We start from the raw sequence: 23,153 nt of genomic DNA, 5'->3' as shown, positions 1-23,153 counted from the left end.
GAGCGCAGAGCACATGAACAGAGCTGTTTCCATTTAAAATGGAAGATATATACATACGGAGAGAAGCCTCATTTTATCCAGGCCATGTGCCTTTGAGAAGTCTAACATGGACAACATGAATGTCAAAAGGCCATAGTCAAAAAGCTACCTCCAAACACAGGGGAGTTGGCCCCAGATAGAAGTAACGTGGTAACATAATCTGGGGAGGGAAATGTGTTTTCAGTCACACCAGGGCCCGGCCCAGCCTTTCCCACAGACTCTTCCTAAACAGGAACTTGGCAGTGGGACCAGCTTGGATGGAGGGGATATCCTTGGCTGTAGAGGTGAGGCCCGTCGGGGTCTTGAGGAAAGTTGGGCAGAATTCTCCCTGCTGGTAATAGAACTGAGGAATCAGCGTCACATCCATTTTATTAATTTTCTTGACAGGCAGCTCTAGTTACCATGCAGGCACCACAAAATCAAAACATACGCATGTCAAGTACCCCCATCTGTGGTGGGACCTGCCAAGGCCCATGTCACATCAACATGAGGAAGCAAAGCCCAGCTCCACAGACCACGTGCTTGGTCCTGTGGGAAATCCCCTGCTGGAAGAAAACCACTAGAGCTTGGTTGAAAGAGCCAGAGGGTTCTATTGGTGACAACCCTTCATCCTGGGTCTGGGCTCCGAGCATTGACTATAGGAGCCCTGGGAGACACACGACTACATCTGGTTTTAGGGGCTGGTCCCTAAGCACAAAACACAGCCATGCAGACCTCCCTGCTGCTTCCATTTCGCCTATGTTCAGTTTCACCCATGCAAAGGAATAGCAGCCTAAACTAAAGATGGCAATTAAAGAAATACAATGTTTTCATTGTCAGCTTGGTCTGAGCTAGGAGTTCTGTCAAACTGAGGTCTTTGGAAACATAATGGATATAAGTGAAAGATTTTTTTTAATCCAGGTATCAATTGCTACAAACATGGCTAAAATTACCAAAGGTACATCGAAATAATTTGTTCCTTCATACAGAGCAATGTTAACTATCTATTCACAAGATAATGTCCATTAGCTGGGTAAAAAGAGTAAGGTCCTAGAAAAAAATTCTCCTGTAAGTTATGCAACCCATGGGTGCCCAGGGTGAGCACTGTTATGGAGTCAATTTCCTGCACCCCCATCCCCCCCCCCATCCTTCTCACTCCATCCAAGCCCATTGCCTCATCGCCACAAAAGAATTGATTGGTTGGAATGGATATCATGGCAATGGTGGCAAAGACTGGAAGTCTCACTTTGATGGGAGAGCTTCTGGGCTGCCCTGTGAGACCTCATGACAACCCACTGATTTTTCAGACTCAACCATTACTGATTTTGCTGGTTAGAGGACAACAGGAAGGGGAACACACATCCATCCTGAGCTAAGTGCCACCAATGCCCAATTAGAAAGGCCCAAACAAGTCAGGTCTTACCATGTTGGTCTGCCATCTTGGCTGCCCAAGCTAAGAATACTCTAAGAATAAAAAGACTGGTGTGATAGTTATCCTGCACTCCAAAATCCCTCTTTTAGGGGTCTGTACCCTCAATCCTATGCCCTGGAAACACATTCCTGGCCTGGCCTGTGAGTTGGGCCTTTCTTTCTTTGCAAGAATGGGATCAATGGGTGGTGGCCACCTTGGGGACTATGGGACGGCTGCCAATCGGTTCTGCGGGGTGAACACAGCTGACAAGGAGATGAATATATCCAGACTGCCTGTCTCATGGTGGAAAGGGCACTGCTGCTGAGGATTCGATTCTTCGTTCCACTCTCCATTCAAATAGCCATGGCATGTCAGACCTGCTGGCCTCCTTGATTGTGCAGAAATAAATAAATGAATTATGTTGTTGAGGTTTGGGCTTCAGCACAAACACATGGTCTGCATTTATCCACACAGTGAGAGGTCCACCAGCCACTTGATGTAAAAGAGCAAAATGATAATTCTTTTCTTTAGGCGCTCTGGTGCCATATGGAATGTATATAAATCATATTTTTGTTTTAACAGCGGAGGCTTTGTTGATAGATAAACATGTGGTTTATCTAAAAAAAAAGAGAGGATTGTGCTTTGAACAATCATTTAATGGCCGTGGATGTGCCAAATAAAAATAAAAACATAATTTTGAAAGAAGCTGGCCTCGTGCCCAAATCCATAACAAGGAATTTCTCCCTAGCCAAAGTGGTTAAAGCACGTCGATCTGTTTTGAGTTTAAGCTGTGCTCTCTACTCAACCCCACGACAAACTGAATCCTAGACTAAAGTGCTCTAATAAGACAAGACATTACCTTTATGAATGACCTCATGGAGAAGAGGTTGGCGAGCATGGTGGAGAGGCCTTGAGCCAGGCAGCTCTGGGCTATGAAACCGAGCTTCAGCTCCGCGAGGCAGATTGCATCATCTCCCTCCTTCCAGTTCCAGCTCGGGATGTTGAGCAGATGGGCCTGCGGAAACGAAAAACAGGTATGAGACCTTGCTTTCTTGAATGTTCGATGGCTTCAAGTCTCCTCTGGGACACGCAGCCCTGCCCAACTGTTCAAGGGTCACCCAGACGCGTCCTTTCATTTCCTTGCTGGGGTCTGATGTTTTCTGTTTTCTTCAACTCTTCTACTCACTAGACTTCCGTCTTTTGGGAACATTGTTTCAGCACCTACCAAACCCAGGTCCTCCCCTCGGGTTTGTCTTTTAGCCAAACAGAGCCCAGAGGGAATTCCCTCTTGAGACAGACACATCAGCCTGTTGTTACTAGGATGCCTGGCTCCTGAAAGCCATGGGGAGATGGTCACAGGCCTGCCAACTTTGCATTTCTTTTTTCATCTGCCTCCCAATACCTAGATCAGTAGTTCTCAAACTTAAGAGAAGATGCCGACATCATCTGGATGGTTTGTAGGCCCAGTTTCTGACTCGGTTGGTCTGCCTGAAGCTGGAGAATTTGCTTTCTAACAAGGACTAGGTGGGGCTGCTACTGGTCTGGGGGCCACATGTTGAAAACCATCTTCTCCAAAATCATCAGACGTGTCAGAACAGACACTTTATAATCTGTTGCAGGTAGACCAATGCTACTCAACAGTAGGCCAAACCCTTATACACGAACACCGAGGCATGCTCATCCAGCTCTTTATAAATGGCATAAAGCAGGGAGTCAAAAATGATAAATTGGCTGCAACAGCCAAGCTACAAGAAGTTCTCCAGGGTTAGAAAAATGGGTCCCTACAAAAACCTAACCAAAACAGATGTAAGGGCCTTAATGTCAAATACAGCATTTAGGTTCAACAGAATCAATTCTAGAATTCAAAAAGAGAAGACCTAACTTCTCACTTTTCTCATGTAGCTGAAGCATAAGAAAAATTAAAATAAAAATAATAGCTTAAGTGTGTGGGTAAATAACTAAAGCCCCAAGGAGAAGCCAACTGTGTAACAGATTATATTGAAAACCAATATTTTCTTCATAGAAATGGTCTCCCAGTAAAGGGGAAACAAACATTTCATTTTATGTGGACTGGGGCAGGCTAGTTCTAGGAGACTGGATCCAGTTTTAATAGACAGATTTAAAGAGGGAAATGATAAATTGAATAACTTCCAGAGAAAAATGACAAGGACAAGGTGAGGTGAGGGTTCTGGAAAACATCTTTTGAGGAACAGTTCAGGGAACTGCAATGTTTGGACTGAAGAAGAAATGTCTTCACGGAGACAGTATGGTTACCTTCGAATACCTCAGATAATGCCACGTTAAAGAGGAGTTAAATTCATCCTACCTTGTTCCAGAAGTCAGAATTAGGACTGACGTAGATATTACAAGAAATCAGTTTTTGGCTCTTACATAAAGGAAACTACTGAGGAAGTCATCCATCTAAATAAATGGGAGATGGCTGCCTCCAAAAATACAAGATCTTTGCCTCTAAAACCAGCAAGGACTTAACTATATCACCGTAGAAAACAACTCTTGTTGTGAATGTGAGGTTGACTCAGAGAGCCTTGTACGTCCTGGCTAATGTGAATTTTCTAAGGCCCTGAATTTATCTTTTTGCTTCATGGATCAGTATTCGCCAGGAGCATCAAAGGAAATTTCTCTTCACTTCTGAGACAATGTACAACAGTGGTACCAGAAGGAGAAAGGAAGACTCCATTGAGGAACAAAGACCAAATCTGGTTCCACGCTCTGCTTTCAGACACACCACTCTTTTGAAATTTCTTCTTGTGAAAATTCACTTCTGTAGGTGTTAATAATAGGGTGGTATAGGATAAACCTATACTTTATACACAGCTTTCTGAAAACCTGCAACTTTCCCAATTAAAAAAAAATCCACTTCTGTGAAAATCTTCAGTCCTAGCCAAGCAACAGTTACACCTGATGAGAGCAAGGTTAAAATATTCCTCTACATAGGGCCACAGCAATGGTACTTACTATCCAGCTGGGTATCAGAAGACCATCCCCACATCGTGTACTCAGTTCCAACACCCAGCTCTACCCTTTATCTCATTTCTCTCTCTACCCTTGTTTAGCTCAGGAAAGCCACTTTCCCCTTCTACTTCTCTGGCCATCTAGAGTACAGAGCAGGTTGAATGGAGAAATACACATTTGCATTAATATCATCTGAAAAGATTGAGCAGAAATTAAGTCTAAGTAATGAGCAAATAATTACTACTAGGTACAAACTGCATCTACTGTGAAAGGATATTTGGGTGCTCAAAGTCCCACACAGACACCACATAACTTTCAGGGCACCCCAAAACAAATAAAACCTTTTTCAAGAGGGTTTCTCATATACCCATCTGCCACCCCAGGCTATGAAGCCCAAGCTTTTATAGGCCTTGGGTCCCCTCATGTTTCCATCTGGTTTGAGTTCTTTAGCCACATTTTACATAGAATTATACATAAAATTCAAGTGCCTTTCATTTCTCAGGCTTCCACAGCTTCCTTTTTGGGCCATCACGTTTTCTCCAAACACAGGACAGGGTACGGGGGCAATGAGCCAAGATGATGGAGAGGGGAGGTTGTGGTCATGAAACAAAGAGGGAAGACTGGCCCGGGAACACAAAGTCTTTGTTTCTGACAACATTGTCTTTTTTCATTCAAAGGAAAGTTGGGGCTCATGGAAATGCCAGTGTTATATTGTACAAAAATCTGAATGCAAATCATCTCAAACTCAAATATAAAGAGAAGGCATGGCTTCATGGTACTGAGAAAATTGTCTCGACCAAAAGGGGGAAGAGAGATATAAGACAAAATAAAGTTTAAGTAGCTGACAGATTTTAAACAGAGTTGAGACGCTATCCTGGAGGTTATTCTTACGCATTTTATAGATATTCAGTTTTAGTTTACAGTATATTGGAGTGGCTAGAGGGAAGTAACTGAAGATACTAAGCTGTGTCCAGTAGCCTTGATTCTTGAGGAAAATTATATAATGTTATAGCTTTTACAATGTGACTGTGTGATTGTGAAAACCTTGTGTCTGATGCTTTTTTCATCCAGGATACGGACAGATGAGTTAAAAAAAAAAAAGATAAAAAATTAATAAAAGGGGGGAATAAAGGGTAAAAATATTGGGTAGATTGAAATACTGGTGGTCAACGAGAGGGAAGGGTGAGGGGTATGAAATGTATGAATTTTTTCTTTATTTTTATTTCTTTTTCTGGAGTGATGCAAATGTTCTAAAAATGATCATGGTGATGAGTACACAACTATGTGATGATACTGTGAGCCACTGATTGTATACCACATATGCACTGTGTGTATGTGAACATTTCTCAATAAAAACATTCTTAAAAATTATCAGAGCAAAAAGAAATAGGCTGTCTTGGGAAACCAAGATCAATGAATTCCAGTTCCAGCTCCATCTTTCACTGCATGGACAGTGTCAGAGAAGCCACCAAGAGGGATGAAGAAGGGCATTTAAGAGGAAGCACTTAAGCATGACCACCCAAGTGTAAGGGTTTATAGTGAGAAAGCTCAAAGAACTTGCATCTCCATTGTGACAATGGGATTTGGCTTCCCAGAAACCAAGACTCTTTCACTAGAAAAGAGGGGAAAATGTAATAATGCACTAATGGCTAAGTCAGCAGGAGTAACACTTCCAAGATGTCAGAGAACTATTCCTTCACTGAAGAGCTTCAAGCCATTTGCCATGCACCATCTTCCTTCCACATCCAGAGATGGCCAGGCTGAGAGTGTTCCTTTCCATGAATTGCAGTGATGTGACACATTCACCTTGAAGAACACCAGTTCTTCCACAGTGCTTACTCTGGGAAAACACAGTTTGGTTCGATGGGCTGTGGCTCTATTACTAAAGAGGGTGGCATTTAGAAATAAATGTCGGCATTTTTGTCTCCTGGATGGCTGGTTGCTGAATGACTGGGATTTGCACCTATCAGAGCTCGCAGGGACAGAGCTTAGATCCCCACGGAGCAGGACACCGGGATGCTGAAATGGGCAGATGGTCAAATGAGGACTAAATGAGATCACGGATGTCAAAGCCCTTTCAGAACTATCAGAGATGATGACACCACCATCTTGGAGGATGATGATGATGACCAACAGCCTCAGTATCATGTGAAAAAGTATTTCAGATCCCCCATATCCCTCTAGGCCCTAAAATACCTCCATTATTAGATCACAGGAAATTGAAATTCTTTGTATTTTAAGCCTAATGTCCAATTATGGAATTAAATATCCGGTGGGATGAATTCACACTGAGTACCAGTCCTCTGGTAAAAATTACCAGGTCCTCTCCTGAAAGCAATTTTTAATGGGTGAGGGGGTCTCTGGACTAGTCACAGGTGAAGAGGAAGTGCTGAGAAAAGAAGAAAAATATACATTGAAAGAGAAAAGGAAGACAAAATGTTGGAAGGGTAGTGGGAGCATTTTAGAAAACACAACAAAATCATGAAGTTAGCTAACTACCATCCATTAAGAATTCTGTAAAGAATGGGATGCCAAACTGTGACCAATGGGCTTTCTGTTCTTTCTGTAGAAGATAACTAGTTTCTCCCTTCACATAAGGGAATAACAGAGCAAAACACCCCATGTCAAAGCCATTTTGTACTTTATCCCCTTTATTAATCTAACAGGGGCAATCTTTGTAAGTGATGCTGCCTTACTCTGAAACCCAAAATGAGTGACTGGGATGGCTCTAAGTAAAATGTGTTTTAAGTACATAATCATGGATAGGTTGATGTCTTCATCATTGTTTCTGAATAATTATGAGGCAAGGGATTGTAAAAGATATTCACTTCGATAAGTTCATGGGAATACTGACCAGGTCCCATCTGGAGCCTAGATCAGTTGAGCTGCTTTGAGCTTGACAAAAATCATATAGCTAAAGCCCTCCTTAATTTCTTGAAGATGCTGCTTCAGCATTCACTGGAAGGAGAAAAAAGGGAACTGACATCCCTTTCTAAATATACAACATTATTCTTCCTATTCAACGTAAATTCAGCCAAAAATCTAAACAACAGCTTAAAGCACTCCCATACCAAATGAAGTAACTTTCAAATCACAAATGAAAGAAGGAAGTTTATTGCCTCGGGGGTTCTCACCAGTCACAGCCTCCTTACTCATAAAATTCACCTTCACCTACAGGGGCTGCCATCAGAGAATTTCTCTGGGTTGAAGCCTGTGCATTATCAGTATCTTCACTTTATCTCTTCAGTGTCCTCGGGCTTTCCAGAGATGAGCAGGAGAACGTGACCTCAAGTGGCCACCACCAGACCCACTGGCTAGAGAGCACTGTGCACGGCAATGGAGCCACCTGTTGAGGGCTGGGTAATGGTCAGCAGCAGGCAGCAGCTCCGAGGGGTGGGCCAGTCACTGCCAGCAGGCTCCACTCAACAGTGGCCTCTGGTGGGCCGGCACACAGCAAAATGGACCAGCATTTGCCAGCAAGTAAGAAATAATGGCATGCGGCTGGTGCAGTTGGCAGAACGGGTCTTCTCCAGGTCTCCTTGGCTGCCTGTTTTGTAGGGAAGATGGCCCATAAGATGGGGCACACTCACTCATAATCCAGCAGGGAGGTATTTTGTCCAAACAGGACACCTGGCTCCAGGTACTGAACATCTTTCGGTTTCTGAGCCTCATTAAGGAGATAATCGGCTCCCTATCAAATGGAGAATGGTGCCATCTTCCCTCCCCCAAAGCTGTTTTCCTGGGGGCTCGCTGACTGGCACTGGGGAGGAGCACTGCCTTTGCATGAGAGAACGGACTGTAGGTTGCTGAAAAGTAAATCACATGGGAAACAGCACAACCACCAACATTTCTCTTCCCAATCCCCTCACTAAACTATAACACCAGGAAGAATCCTTTATGTTTAAACTCTGGATACACTATTTTCCTGAACCCAATCACACAAATCCTCACCTTGAGTTTGGGAATGCTGGGCTCCGTATGCTTCACCCAGTGAACATCACATTCCTGCAACTTCCCTGGTCTCAGATACAGAAGACATACTTCTCATCTGTGGCTCTCCCTACAACTGAACTGTTAGATCTCTGAGGGCACAAAGTAGGACTTCTCCTTTACTTACATCCACTGTGGCGCCAGGTAGAATGCTAACCACCCAGGAGGTATTTAATGCCTACTGATGGAAGAAATGGCGGCAGCACTTAAAAATTAAAGTTGTGGACTCCGAATAGGATCAAAGAACATAGCAATATTTCTTAAACTAGGACTCTAACAAATGCTTCCTCAATGAATGAAACAATACATGAAGGAGCTTCCTTCATGTGACCAACTACAAACCAGGTGGCTGGACCAAAGAACTGTTTCAGGGAGAATTCTATCCGCACCTCTTTATCCCGGGCTTGGAGTTGCACTGGCATATGCAACAGTGCGTGCACACACATGGCTGTGCATATTTGTGTGTGTGGCTGTGCGCATGTGTGCGTGGCTGTGACTGTGTGGCTGCATGGTAACAGAGAAGAGACCCAGCCGCTCATCTGCACCTCCAGCCCGGCACAGGCTCTGTCTATATTACCTTATTGTGATACTGCAGCATCTGAGTGATGATTCTTATCTTCGGATGGTAGTTCTTTATGGAGATTACTCTGAAAGAGAAAGAAGAACAAAGCTGAGGCAGGGGCTGCCTTAACCATGGATTCTCTCGTGGGAAGATTAATTTGATTACTTCCAAATGGGGGAAATAGGGGGCCAGCAGCCAGGGCCATCTTGAGAGGTTGCAGGCTCTGGTTAAACTGTTTTTCCACCACCCCGCTTCTCAGAGACCAGTACCAGGGCCTTGTAGAGGCCAGGACCTGGTAGAAACTCTCTCGCAAACTGCCCGCAGCCCCTACTCACTTTTAACCATCGCCTGCCCCTGCCCTCATTTCTTCTCCCAGTATCAATCACTGTGCTCAAAGGGAAGGGGCAGGGAGCAGACAGAATTGCAACACCTGGGCTCTAGTCCCAGGATTGGCACGAATGAACTGTGTGACCTTCAGGAAATCCCTGGGCTGTCTGAGCCTGTTTCCTCATCTGGACAGTGGGGACAACAGAACCTGTTTTATTTACTTCCAGGCTTGGTATGAGCTGCAAATGGGAGACCAGATGTGAAAATGCTTTGAAATCATTAAAAGCTCGCTGCACGTGTTATGCTTTTTGTCACTACCCACCCATTCTGTCAGAGGTGACATTGTACACTTCCTTCTGTGACAAGGAAGGCTACAGAACGGAATTCCACAGAAAGGCTCACCTCCCAAGTCTAATCATAAATGCAAGTGCATTAATTATATGACCGCCCCCACAAACTTCCTATCAAGAAGAGCTGCATGTTTGATCTCTTTTTGTGCAAAAATGGAAAGAAGGCAGCCAGGACAGCAGCTTTGTCTGAAAAGCTGCAAGTTGTGAATTTGGGTAATGGATCACTCTGAAGCCTCCCCCTGTACAAGTTCACCCTGGGTTTTTGCACTTGAAGGATTTCCTTTTATTTGTGAAAAAGGGTTGTGTTGGCCCTTGCTTATAACTCAAGGGCTGGGAGCCTCTGTCAGCCATCTGAATGTCATTCCAACATGAGCCAGTTCTCTGCCTTAGCTCATTTCAAATGGATCTTTGACATTTTAATTTCAAAAGTGGCAGATTGGTCTCATTAAACTAAAGGGGAAGGAGGAGTATACAAATTAGGGAAAGAGAGGGCCTATTTTTAACCCTGAGTTTCCCATTTTCTTTTGTTGCCTGGGCCTATCGTTCTGGTTCTGGTTAATGGATAGTTTAATTACATTTCTGGAACTACTTGTAGTCAGTAATTTTTATGCCTTGGTGTCAGGTCAATCACCCTGTTATCTATATATCTTGATATCAACCCTATCACAGTCAGGGTTTAAATAAAATATGTGATTAAGAGAAATGTCCATTTCAAAGTGTTACTCATTTCTGATTCATTTTTGATAAAAAACATTTCTAGCCCCAAACTTCTCAGTGGAGCAAAAACCTTCAACTTCAGCTGCTTTGAGATCGTCATTTGAAACTTTGGAATTAATAAGGCCGAGTTTCTTAGAGACTACATTTTTTATCACTTCAAATGACTCTGGGGCAGAAAAACTTCCAGTGGTGAAGGAATGGGCACACTGAACACCCTAAGGTAGTAGGCTGGGGGAGTCATTTTCCAGCTGTAAACAGTTAGGAGATGGGGTGCTGAAAAGGGCCCAGTGTGAAGCTAGACCCTATTCCGCCATCTCTCTGCAGCTTGGCAAACCCATCGTTTACCGGAGCTCATGTATCAACTTCCTTAAAATAACCACACTAAGTACATTGCCAAAGAGCAAATGGGAAGAAACCATTGTGCCAGATGTTGCCTGCCAGACACAAGGACCAGATGCTTCTGAGAGGGCCTGCTCATCTAAAATACACCAGAAAATTTCCCCTCCCTCACTGATGGGAAAATGCATGCCATTTGGGGCCACTGATAAAAAGCAAAGGCAAAGGAGATGCAATAATGATGCAAAAGCGGCTTCCCCACACTCACCTCACATAAATTCCCAGAAACAGTGAGCAAGCTGCAGAAGGTATTGGGGATTGAATCATGTCCCCCAAAAGTCACGTTCAGGTCCCAACCCTGGTGTTGGGTTTTTATAAAGAGGGCCTCTGAAAATGCTATTAATTAAGGTGTGCCCAAACTGAAGGAGGGTGGGCCTCAATCCAATATGGCTGGAGTCATGAGTAAAGGAAATTGGTCACAGACGGAAAAGCCGCGGGGAGCAACCAGATGTTGGGCATCAACAGAACCCAGAAGAGAAAGGACAAAGAAGCACTATGTGACAGAAAAGCCGAGGACCAAGCATCACGGGGAACCAGCCCCCAAATGCCACCGTTTTCTGGAAGAAAGCATGACCTTGCTGACACCTCTGTTTTGGACTCCTCCTAACCTCAAACCCTGACCCAATAACTCCCTGTTGTTTGAGCCACCCTATTGCATGGTGTCTGTTCTAGCAGCTCAAGAGCTAAAACAGAGAGGGAATTTCTCTAGACCAAAAGGAAGGCTGTTCACAAATAGGTAAGAGTTTCTGGGCATACAGTGGAAGTGAAAATTTTTCTCTTAACTCATCTCTTCTCCAGAATGTTCTCTCTATTGTTCCCTTCTAGCTCTCTTAACTGTTCTGCAATTTACATTCAAGCAGAGCATTCCAGAAGAGCTTTAACTCTCTGAAGCAAAATGTCTTTAACTCTTTAGTCACTTCATAGTCACAAGGTATATGGAATATGAGTCTATAAGTACAACAAAATGGAACTTCTTCTTTGGAAATGAGAAAAGAATAAGATATTGGAGCTGAGGAGGAAGGTTGCCAGTGGATGAGCCTAACCCATTGGCAGGAAAGGCAACAGGCAGAGAATGTCCTCCCAGGAAAGGTTCTGTAAAAGAAAGGTAGGGGACTGTAGTCAAACTGGTTTGAGAAAAGTCCTGTAGAGCATTATCTTAGAGATTCATATTAGTATTAAAAGCATAAGAAGCGCTGAGAAGTGAAGAAAACTAATTTTGGGAAACTTGCTGAAACAAGTGTACTGGTCAATAAAGTATTCCATGGGGGTGGGGGGGTGGAATACTAATCAATATGCTGTAGACAGAGCTGACACAGTGTCTCTCAACGTTGGCACTATTGCCAGATGATTCTCTGTTTTGGTGGGTGGCTGCCCTGTGCATCATAGGATGTTTGTGGCCTCCACCCACTGGAGCCCAGCAGTACCCTTCCCCTGTTGTGACAATCACAAGAGTCCCCAGATGTTGCCACATGTCCTCTGGGGGCAGGGGACAGAATTGTTCCCAGATAATACATCTCAGGTCTACTTCCCGGGAAACAAGGCACCTGAATGCAGGCCAGCATGCATTTGAATCTCTTTTCTTTGCTAGTTCTGCCTCAAGATAACTCAAACCTGAGACCAGTTGTAAGCCCCAGAGCTCCCCCTTTCTGCTCAAACTGGGCTTCCTGTGCGTGTGCCTTATGTCCGTGTGGCTGCCCTCCTCCCCCATAACCTCTGTGGGTGGCAGGATGCAGGGCAGGGAAAGAAGGTCCAGCAGAGACGCTCCTTTGCAGAGGACCCAAAAGAGGACCAGATGGGGAATGGAGTATTGAGGCCAAGGCCCTCCCCAGCCTCCCTGAGCTTACCTCATGATGTTGGAAGCATCTTCAGCATCTGGGTCAGCGCAGTACTTATTGGCAAGGATTAGGCACGCATCTGCTGACTCTATCTAAGACACCAAAAGGAAATTCACAAAACACAAACATAAATAGCAACACTTGGTTGCAGTCTCTTTTGACAGCTCTTGGGGAACCTGGTATTTTGCAAGGGGAAGAAAAAAATAATAATCCTGAGAAATTATAGTTTTTGTCAAAAGTGTAGGCTGCAAGTTCTTGTTATGGTATAAACACTTCGTGTTGTTGCTGCTGGAGGGTACAACATGTACCTTAGTAATTATACTTCTCATTTTGTACTGTTACTTACATGTACGCTTTCCAGATTTCTTTAAATAACAATTAATTAAGCCTTTCAGCCCTCTCCCTTCCTCCTTTCCAGACCATCTGTATCAACATCCTAATTTTTTCTATTGGGAAATGGAGGTAGACAGACTAAGTCCCTTCTTTTAGGTTAGCAAATTAATAGACAAGCAACGTTCTGAATTGTAGGCTGTAGAGTCCTTCATCTAATATTTTCTCACATCTTCATTATCTCCCCAATATGAAGGATCAAACACTAAATCAGACAGCAACATTCTATTGTTTAGTAGTCATTATTTTCAGATAGTCAAAAGACAACAAATCTCAAATGTGAGATGTGTTATCTCAAAATACAACCAACTGAATTATCTAAACATGAGCCAAGAGGGTTTTTTCCCTTAGAGGGGATCATAAATTTGGTGAGCTAATAATTACCTGTATTTGAATTAGATCAAGAATAATAACTAGATTCTCACAACATTTCACGTTAGCCATAACCTGGACATGTATACATAATATTAAGGTTCACTGGACTACATAAGCATAAGAATTTTCACATTGGCTCGGGTCTGTAACCTGTCTTACTTGGTATTTTGTAATTAACATACTATTCCTGCATTAGGTGGGAGGGCATGGTTTCCTCTGTGGTAGATCACAAATTGTTTCTGGTTTTCTTTAATAATTCAGAAAACCCACCCAGATACTTATCTGGCTTATTCATGCTTGCCCATTATATTATTTACTGAATTGCATGATGATCATGGTTAGTGTTTAGGCTCCAGTGGATTCACAATATTAACATGTAACCACTGGCATGCAAATATTGAATGTGCTTACAACATCTATATAAAGTGAGTACGTAATACATTTCTGTATCTTGTTCCCTTCTAAGCCTCAGCATGCTTTATGCGAAGATTCTAACTTTGCAAGTTCTGGAAAGAAAGATTAGCCCATTACCAGGTGTGATCAGATACCCTGTATGTTTACTTTTGCACCCTGAGGGGAAGAAAGAAAGGTCAAAATTTTTTACAGATTACCAGAAATTATTTCTTACCTTATCCCTAGTATTCCTTTCAGAGGTAAATAATAATGTCAGAGCATCATTGAACCCAACTTAATGTTCAAGATGGTTTTACCTGGTTATTACATTGTATATGAGACTACTGAATCTTTAAAACTGGTCTACTGCCTTTAGGAGTGGCTGACATTAAGGGAACCAGCAAAATGCATATAAGTCCAAATACGGAATGTTTATAGCAGGTTAAGCATGTGTCAGCAGAACCAGATCCCAGAAGGATTGGAAGGAGGCATCAACACTCGTGACATATGATGTGTCCCATTGGGGGTTGAGGAGATGCCTTTTGGCCATCCTGAGAGGCCTGGGCGAGAACATGACCATCCCCTTAAAGGTGGAATAAAAGCAGAAGTCACCTCTTCTTCCTTACCTTGACTCTTGCAAGATCATGTGGATTGAGGACTGAACCCTGATAAAATTCCACCTGAGTAAAATGTCTTTTGAACAGAGCTTCAAGCTCCAGGTTGGGGGAAATGCTGTGCAGGAAGAGAAAAAGAACCATTGATAAACAGACTTAGGTATTACAGCCTCCATGGCCTCCCTTCTAATTTCCACAAAGAAATACCCAGCGAAGAGCTTTCACCCTCTCTTGCCACAAACAAAATGCTCACACTCTAGAGAAGTAACACCCAGCCCAACTGAATACCAAAACCAGTACCAAGGTAAAACAGATTTATGACTTTTACAATTCCTGTGGCCAATGGGGCAAAATATCTTCAACTTTGTTATGGATGGGATCCCATTTTACGAATAGAAAAATGAGGCCAAGATAGTGATTACCCAAAAGTCCCAGCTCCAGAGCTGGCCTGCCAGTCCCAGGTTGACCTAGCATTCACTTGTTAATTCTGCAGAGATGAAAAGTAGCGATTCTGTATCAGATGCTGTGGTAGGCTCTGGGACATGATATTTAGTTAGAACCTACTATGTCAAGGACTACGATTCAACACTTGTAATAATACAAATTGTTAATGCTTGCAAGCATTCACTACACGGCGGACGTTGCTCTAAGCACTTGCCAAGTATCAACTCATTCAATCCACAAAACAGCTCCAGCTAGAGTAAGGTACGTCATTCACCCAAAACTTTGAGAGGTTAATTAGCAGGGGCATCTACAAGGAGTCTGACCCTGATAGATGCTGGGGACACAAAGGTGAATCCTAGCAACTGAACCAGTAGTTTGTTTATCTTGACTAAAGCAGGGGGTGGGAGAAAAGCAGTTGACCAGGCAAACCTGATCAATCTGCCAGGGTCCGTGAAAAGCCCCATCCAATGCCTTTCACAAAGCCTGCCCAGGTAACTCGATCGGTATCCACCTTTTACTGATATTGCTATCCTATGGGATTCTGTTGCTGGATTAAAGCCGTTTCAGCATTCACCGGATAATACTGGATATGACATTGTCTTCTAATTTTTGTACGTGTGCTCATATTGAACTCTACAACCCATGTGCAGGCAGAACAACAGACTTCTGATGAAGATGCTAAAATGGACAGAAGACTGGCCCCATGGCTGATAACCAGTGGGTATAGACCGAATTGGACCTGTGGGTACCTGCTCCTGTGCTACCCATGCCTTGATCTGTCTTTTTGGTGTGTGGAGCAGTGCTGAGAATTTAAACACTAGTCCTCACATGTGGTGGCAAGTCAGCAACTCAGGTGCCACCTAACTGCAGGGCATTCTATGAACACATGCCTGAGGAAGGGGAGGCACAGAACGGGAAGCCTGTGGGGAAGTTAACCTAAGAGCCTAAACCTCTCCCTGTGCCTTGAGAGTAGCAATGAGCCCTCGGCAGTACAGTCAACACCAACATGAGTTTGTCCTGACCTTCTGCAATGGGGTGCCAGGACGGGCCCCATGAGATCCCTGTCTCCAAAAAAAAAAAGAGTGGCTCCCATGTCAACACAACTGAATCCCACAGTTTGTTCCTTTCCTTGTGACACAGAGCCTTTAACTAAAAAGAGATAAGGCAAAGCTGAAAGAAACCTTCAAGAATTTTTGGTGGTGGGAAGATACCCTGCTTTTCTCGTCTGTAAAATGAATGTGATAACGCTTGTGTAAGCTGGTCATAGGGTTTTTTCAAAAAACCTTTCGTAACAGCTGGCATTTACTGAGCATTTATTGCGTGCCTGCCTCTGCCCTGCACACTTTACATGGATTACTTCATATCACTCTCACAAAGGCCTACTGGGATAGAAACAGTTCCAAGATATGTCCTTTGACTCTGTCTATTGATTCAACAAGCGGCTGCATGTCCAGTGACAGCTCAGTCCCCCCACCGCCACCACCCCACTGGAGGCTTCTAGGAATGGCAGTCGTTGTCATTGTTATGATTTTATCGCCTTATATTCTGTTCACCTTTAAGCCTTGTTTGTTCACTATCTTACTCCTGCATGTCTAAATTTCCAACACTACCCCAGCCAATCATCCCGCACCAGACACTGCAGAAGTACCTGCCTCATGCAGCTGCAGAGTGCTGAAAGGGTAGCTATGATGTGTCTGACCAATAACGAATGCCCCTGATAGTTTCTCCAGAGGGGAATGTAGGCTTGGTCCCAGGGTTGCCTGCACAGAAGCAGGCGCTGTTCCTCCGATTTCACTAGTACGTTGCTTCCCTGGCCATTGATTCTGTATTTTCCGTTCGGACAGCGCCAGCAGGGACCATGGCTATCCCACTCGGCCATGGTCCTCACGGCCACCATCACCCTCTAGACTCCCCAGGGACCTCCCCGTCGGGTGTGTGGTTGGTGGAGGGTTTGGACACATCAGGGACCTCTTACTTGTGAAGAAACACGATCTCCACGTTGACATCGTCCCGGTCCTTGTGCAGGAAGTCCTTCAGGAAGTTGGAAACACTCTCCAGAGTGATGTGTCCACAGACGACAATGTGCCTGAACGGAGAAGCCGGGGAAGTCAGGAAGGGCCCAGGGAGGACACCCCACCCCACCCCGCGGCGACACAGAGAAGCGCAGCAGCTGCCAAGGAAGCGGTCATCTCCTCCCCCGGCCTTGCTTTAAAAAAACAAAACCCAGCTCCCCTCCCCGGAGGGCCATGAGGCAAAGCAGCAGTACTCGCAGGTGCTTAGAGACTCCCAGACAGGAAAGGCATATGGCTTCTCACCTGAGGCCACACGGAATCCTATTAAAAGCCCAACCGTTTGGCCAAGTGGTTTTATGCATTTAACAATAAGTGGCATTATGCTGGTGCTTAAGCGCTGCATTATCAAAGCCCTTGCATCTTCACATCTCTCCCTTTCTGCCCACAAAGCGTCCTCCCAGGAGATTTACTGTATGAGTCTTGGTTTATGACATAGAGCTTATCAGGTAATGAGATAACAAATCTTGCTGAAATGATGATTTTGTGTGTAAGAAAGCAGACTTTTATCAGGGTGGCTAATGTGCAGCTTGACACGTTATAGGCTCTGCTGGCCATAAGCTGTAAAAAGGAAATTTTGCATTTTTCCACCGTAACTCCTCCGACAATGGGGGCATGTAACACTTGACAGTAAGTGTGCATTACTCAGGGCTAAATGGGGCTGGAACACCTATGGAATCTGAGATCAGGCTGGCAGGCTTTAGGGTGCCTGGGCTGTCCCTGGGAGCCAAAGAAATTCACCTCAAGAAGGGAGAAGCCAGGAAGGGCTGAGGCTGGAATTGCCTTGTCCTACAATGGTTTAGGGGCCTGTTTCTGGAAATGGTAGCTGTCTCTGAGGAGAGAAGTCCTTGTTTCCAGAACTTCTGAGATCAACTGCCCCCCCACCCCACCCTGGGACATCTCGGGCACCCAGACCAACTGGTATTGGCACGGATTGCTAAGGTGGCTACATATATTCGCTAGATGATTCCAAGTAACTACCTGGGTACAAGTGTTATTCCCAAGACCAAAAATCAAGGACTGAGTGCGGACTGGCTTCTTGGGAAGAGACCGTAGCCTGGGGCTCAGCCCAGGTCACTGTTCCCTCCGTCATGCTGAAATGACAAAAGCCAAATCTCTGGCTGGGCTCTGAAGCTTGGGCAGGTGGCGAACATGAAGCACAGTAATTTCCTGGGTAAAATTTAGGATGGCTAGGTCTCTTGCACGTCATAATTGCTTGGTGCACATTCCAATAAAGCAGAGGGCTCACTGGCTTGGAGGTGGCTCATAAGAGGAGGCAGTGATGATCACTTGTGCAATGTTCCATTAGATGCCATTACAAGAGCCTGCCCTCTCATTGTAATTTGGTGCTTGACTAAGTATGTGAGAATAATGCAGTAAACTCATTGACGAAAGGATAATGATGCAGAACAAAGAGTAAATCAATAATATGCATGATGCAGTTAATAATATCACCATTACGGACTGTTATTGTTACAGTGCTGCAGTTAGCGATGAGGAGAGAGGCGGCCATCAAGGGGAGGGAAGAATGTCAACGGACTACCTCAGAAGAGACAGAGGCGTTTTATGGGATGTCGTTTTATGGGATGTCGTTGCTCTTTAGCCTGTGCCTGCTAGGATGAGGGTGTGTCCCTTGGCCATCCACATGAATTTTGCCCAAAACCCATGTGAATAACTCCGTCCTTAGTGTATGGCTGCAAAACAGACTGTATACCAGAATACACAATGTCAACTGAACACTGTAGATTATATACACTTCCGTCACATCATATCTTACAAGCATTTCTGGAGGCACATGTGCACTGACAAGGGCAAAGTGAGCCGCAGATGAATTTGCATGTTCTAAATAAGACTTATTTTGAATTTGCCAAGCATGGTCAGCAAGTGACCACGAATCAGGACCCTCCCCATCCCCCAGACCTGACCTCCCCACAAATGGCAATGGGGCTGCTTGACACCATGCTAAGGCTTTCTGCCAATGAACTTTCAAGATTAAGAATAAGACCAACATGGGTACAGTTCATGGGCACCCTGAAAAGACAGATATGTGGTTGGGGTTCTGCCATTACCTGGATGTAAAAGTAAACCAGATTTGATTCCATGTTCTACCAAGTAAGGATAAGTATGACCCTGAGCAAGCAACTTATTCCCATTTATTGAATGAGGAAATACTGCCCTGCCAGCCTCCTGCCCCAGACGCTGCAAAGTTCAAAGTGCTATACCAGTAGATGCCTGGTTATTATTCAAAGCTGGACTCAGATCAATGAGAGGTCCAGAGCACTGCCTCGACATTCATCCTTTCTGTCCTGTATGCAAAGAGCTGAATGAATGCCTGCCAGAAATCCTTTTTCCTCTTGTGAAATCATTCATCTCCAGGAAAGATGTGTGGGAAGTAGAAGAAAAGGAGATGAGTTCACCCCTCTCACCCCTGAATCAAAGGCTCGTCCAATTGATTTATTCAGCTTTAGAAAGAGTCAGGGTTCTCTTAGTTGAAAATGTGCTGGGTACATATAAAATATATTCCAATGCAATCAATATTATCCCTTAAGCCTTTAATTAGCTTTTCACTTCTCTTAAGAAGTAGACAAATGTTGGCAAGAGAGGAGGGGGGAAAAAAAGGATTGACTTTTCTCATTTGGAGCTAGCTGTCCAATACCATTCAAGACAATTGAAAATATATATCTTTTAGCTACAGCGTGATTTCTGGGGGTAGAGAGCAGTCTTTATCAAAAAGGAAGAAAAAGTCTTCCTTCAACATAATTGGTATTTTTGCTCAGAAAGAACGAGATTGATTGAAAGCAGATTGCCTTTTTGCCCAAGGAGAGTTATTAGGTCCATTATCATGGCAACCTTGGAGAGCCCATATTGTTCCAATCTGTCCTATATCTGATTTGAAGATTTACAGCTTCCCCCTTTTGTGCCAATAATCATTTCCCTCCATTTTGTTTTCCATACAGTGAAAGTTATCAAGGAGCCCACATATTGAAAACGTTTGAATGCAGTTAGAAGTGATGGATGGGGAGAAGCTGCCTCTGTAACTCAGCATCTGCATTTGAAGATCTGCTTCCACCAGTCAGAGTCTGAGAAAGTGCCGAGGGCCCCGCAGACTTAACAGGGATGGACAGTGAAAGAGGAAAATTTATCTTTCAGAAATATTTTCAGGACTTTTTAAACTTTCAGTGGAAATAGTTTTCAGGGGGCTGTTATTGCAGGGAGGAGAAGCAGAATTTACTATAGCCTCAATTACTGAGACTCTAATTGGAAATATTCTAAGATTGAGAACAGGGTGTGCCTTCCTTGGAAGTAGAGTGCTGATACAGCATGATTTTAGAACAAAATGATCCCCATCCAAAAATCTCTCTGTTGAGTTCCATGGCATTGACAAATGCCCCATGTGGGATCCATATTTCGATAACCCTGTATTAAGGATTCAAACTCTGCTTGGACGCTGAATAACTAAACAGCCTTGGACAAGGGCCCAAGTCTGCATTTTACATCAAAAGTGTTAAAGCCTCTGAGGGGCCCAAGCTAGTGCCTGATTCATGAAGTTATCCTGAAGATTCATTTAAACAGATAATGTAAGAGAAGTGCCTAGTAAACAGTCCAGCCCACTGTAAGTATTTAAAAATAGTAGGATTAATAGGAACTCCATAAATCACTGCGTAACATATGTAAGGTGCTGTATGGCCTGCAATCTCACCTATTTCTCAAACAACACTGCACTTTTCTTATCTGCACCTTGGCAGATAATCTCTCTGAGCCTCAATTTCCTTAACACAAGCCCCACAACCTACAGCAAGTAAAAGTGCATGTACAGGATGAGAGCCAGGTCTCCGACTCAAGTTCTCACTAAGATGATGTGGGCAGAGGGAAAGAACATAGGCCTGAGCATTTCAGTTTCTGCTCCTTCGTGACATGGCAGGGCTGGGGCAAGAAGGGGTCGTCTTGGATTCATGGAAGAGGAGGTTGGGATGGGGGAATCCTCCATGGGCTGGAAAGGAGGTAGTTTTTTTTTAGTGTGGGGATTGGCATGGATGGAGATGAACCTCACATCCAACATCATCATCTTGCATTGTCACTTAAGATGCTGGCTGAATGTGGTCAGCCAGAACAGAAGGTCAAGACAGCAAAGGCTGAGTGACAGGCAGAAAGCACAGGTTCCAATGGTCAGGAACTCTAAACCAAGCATTTCACTGAAGCCACATAATTTGGTCAGCCAAGGGGCTGCAAAGTCCTGCAAATGTCCATTTTAGATGCAATGACCTATCATGCCCAGCCCCAGACTTGCCCACCAGCCCAGGGATCCAGAGGCTAACAAACATCCCAATGATCCATTTGCAATGGACAGGATTGTGGGAAGTTACCCTACAGAGGTACCTAAAGCTCTTCTCATCTACGGCACTGGATTTTAATTTTTTAGACTACCAGCAATCTCAATGGATGATTTCTATAGACCTGGCCATACATCATCCTCAATTTGAGGAGATGGCCAACAAATGTAAATCAATAACCACTTCAGATCCGATGGACATTTTGATTTTTGATGTTTTTCCTCTATAGGCAAAACCTTACTTAGTTCTGTGAACAAGTCTTTCTCAGGCAAAGGTAACACAAGTTAATGTTAAGAGCTTGGATTAAAAGATCATCTGAGATGCATGCGGATGCATCTTAAAGGCCAAAATAGTAGCAGATGGCATTTTCTGGAAAGGAGTTAAAGCCAGTAACGACTTACTCATCCAATATAAGCAAGTGGTGTCTGGTGCTGGGTAAGTCTCCATAAACATGGGCTGGGTTGAATTAGGGGTGGGTAACACTGGTGGGTCATGGGATAAACATGGTATCATGTGGTTGAACACAGCTTATACAGAATAAGAATAATGCTTGACTATTATGAATTCTACCAGGGTTCACCAGAAAATTGTCAATTGCTTATTTCATGGCGACACCCTAAGTACATTATTGTGCTTCTCCTACCATTAACCATCTCTACCTTCAAAACGAAATCTAGCACATTCTCCTCGATCAGGAGTATTAACTCTCCTTCCTTCTTGAAGATAGAGCAGGCAAGCCCACCTGACCTAGAAGAGCTGGAATGTGAGTTTTCAGAGCCAAACTTCACTAGCGCCTTTCAGAACAGACAACATAGTGGGACTGACTTATAGCATGGAGGCGTAAGAGGAGGCAAGAAGGGAGGCAGCCACACTGGGCTTTTCAAGGCTCTGGTGTGATTCCCTTGAATGAGATCCAGAGATCCTCTGTAGCTACATGAAATGAAGACCTACACATCTTAAAAAAGACTCCGAGAGCGGTCCTTAGAGCTGGTAGCCTTTGACAAAGGGAGCTGTGACGTGGATGTCTTCCTCTTCCACCTTGCCACATTTATCTTAGCATACGAGTGGCCTTTGGAGCATGTTTAGTCTACTACCTGCATTATGCTGATGCAGGATCTAAGAACTAGACACTCAGGGAAGGTGAGTGCCACAGGAAGGGCCGAACTACCCTGCCGCTGGCTTTCAAATCAAACAGCTGGTGCCATGGCAAGGACGCTGGCCTGGGAGTCAGGACCTTGGGGCTCCGGCCCTGCGTGACCGACAGTCCAAGTAAACTGGACTGCAGTAATCTAAGACACTCCCCCCAGACGCTGGGGAGTCCATCCACGGCATTGCAGCCCTCTGCCACCACCTTAGTTCAAGCCATGATCATATCTTGCCCAGACACTGCGATAGCTTCCTAATTGATTTCCCTGTTTACTCTCCCCACCGGGGTCCCACTCCCCCCAAATAAAGCTGAAGGGCAGGGACTGAAACAAATTTAACTGTAATCAGGTCCCACAAGGGGCAGGGAGGTCTCGGGTCTCTCTTTGGCAGCGCCTCACTCTCGCAAGACAATGCAAAATGCACAGCTCTGGGCTGTTTATTTTTAAAGATACTGTATCCATTTTCACTGGAACAAGTATAAAGAACTTAAAAAACCCATAGCTATCCTGTCACAATAAATCATCCAGAGTAAATTGAAAATCCTATACAGCTTTCCCTGAATACATCGTGCTCACTTTGTCAAGGAGGTAGATGAAATGTGGCATATATTGATCTAGATGTCTCTGTAAAACTATAATATTTATATCAGATACATATGCTAGAATCTCTTCTGTCTTTCTGCTGAGGCCCCTAATCATGCTTTCCCTGCTCACCCTCCCCCCAGGGCCTCTCACCATTGGTAGCTGCTGCAAACAATGGGAATGAATATTAAAAAGTACTTGTGGAAGGGATTCAGCAGTATTTCATAAAGC

General features: G+C 44.2%; 1 protein-coding gene across 9 annotated transcripts in view; it reads right to left on the bottom strand.

Moving 5' to 3' along the window:
* Positions 1 to 23,153, bottom strand: part of KCNMA1 (potassium calcium-activated channel subfamily M alpha 1) — a 767,272-nt gene that overhangs the window by 194,415 nt on the left and 549,704 nt on the right. For all 9 annotated transcript variants that reach the window (XM_077124801.1, XM_077124802.1, XM_077124800.1 and 6 more), the window contains 5 exons: positions 16,771 to 16,881; positions 14,364 to 14,469; positions 12,589 to 12,671; positions 8,970 to 9,039; positions 2,289 to 2,444 (listed from right to left, as the gene is read on the bottom strand). In XM_077124801.1, coding sequence (XP_076980916.1) covers positions 2,289 to 2,444; positions 8,970 to 9,039; positions 12,589 to 12,671; positions 14,364 to 14,469; positions 16,771 to 16,881 — 526 coding nt within the window. The remainder of the gene's footprint in view (positions 1 to 2,288; positions 2,445 to 8,969; positions 9,040 to 12,588; positions 12,672 to 14,363; positions 14,470 to 16,770; positions 16,882 to 23,153) is intronic.

This window comes from Tamandua tetradactyla, chromosome 13, assembly GCF_023851605.1.
Source record: "Tamandua tetradactyla isolate mTamTet1 chromosome 13, mTamTet1.pri, whole genome shotgun sequence".
NCBI classification, from domain to species: domain Eukaryota; kingdom Metazoa; phylum Chordata; class Mammalia; order Pilosa; family Myrmecophagidae; genus Tamandua; species Tamandua tetradactyla.
This window is presented reverse-complemented; position numbering and strand designations above follow the sequence as displayed.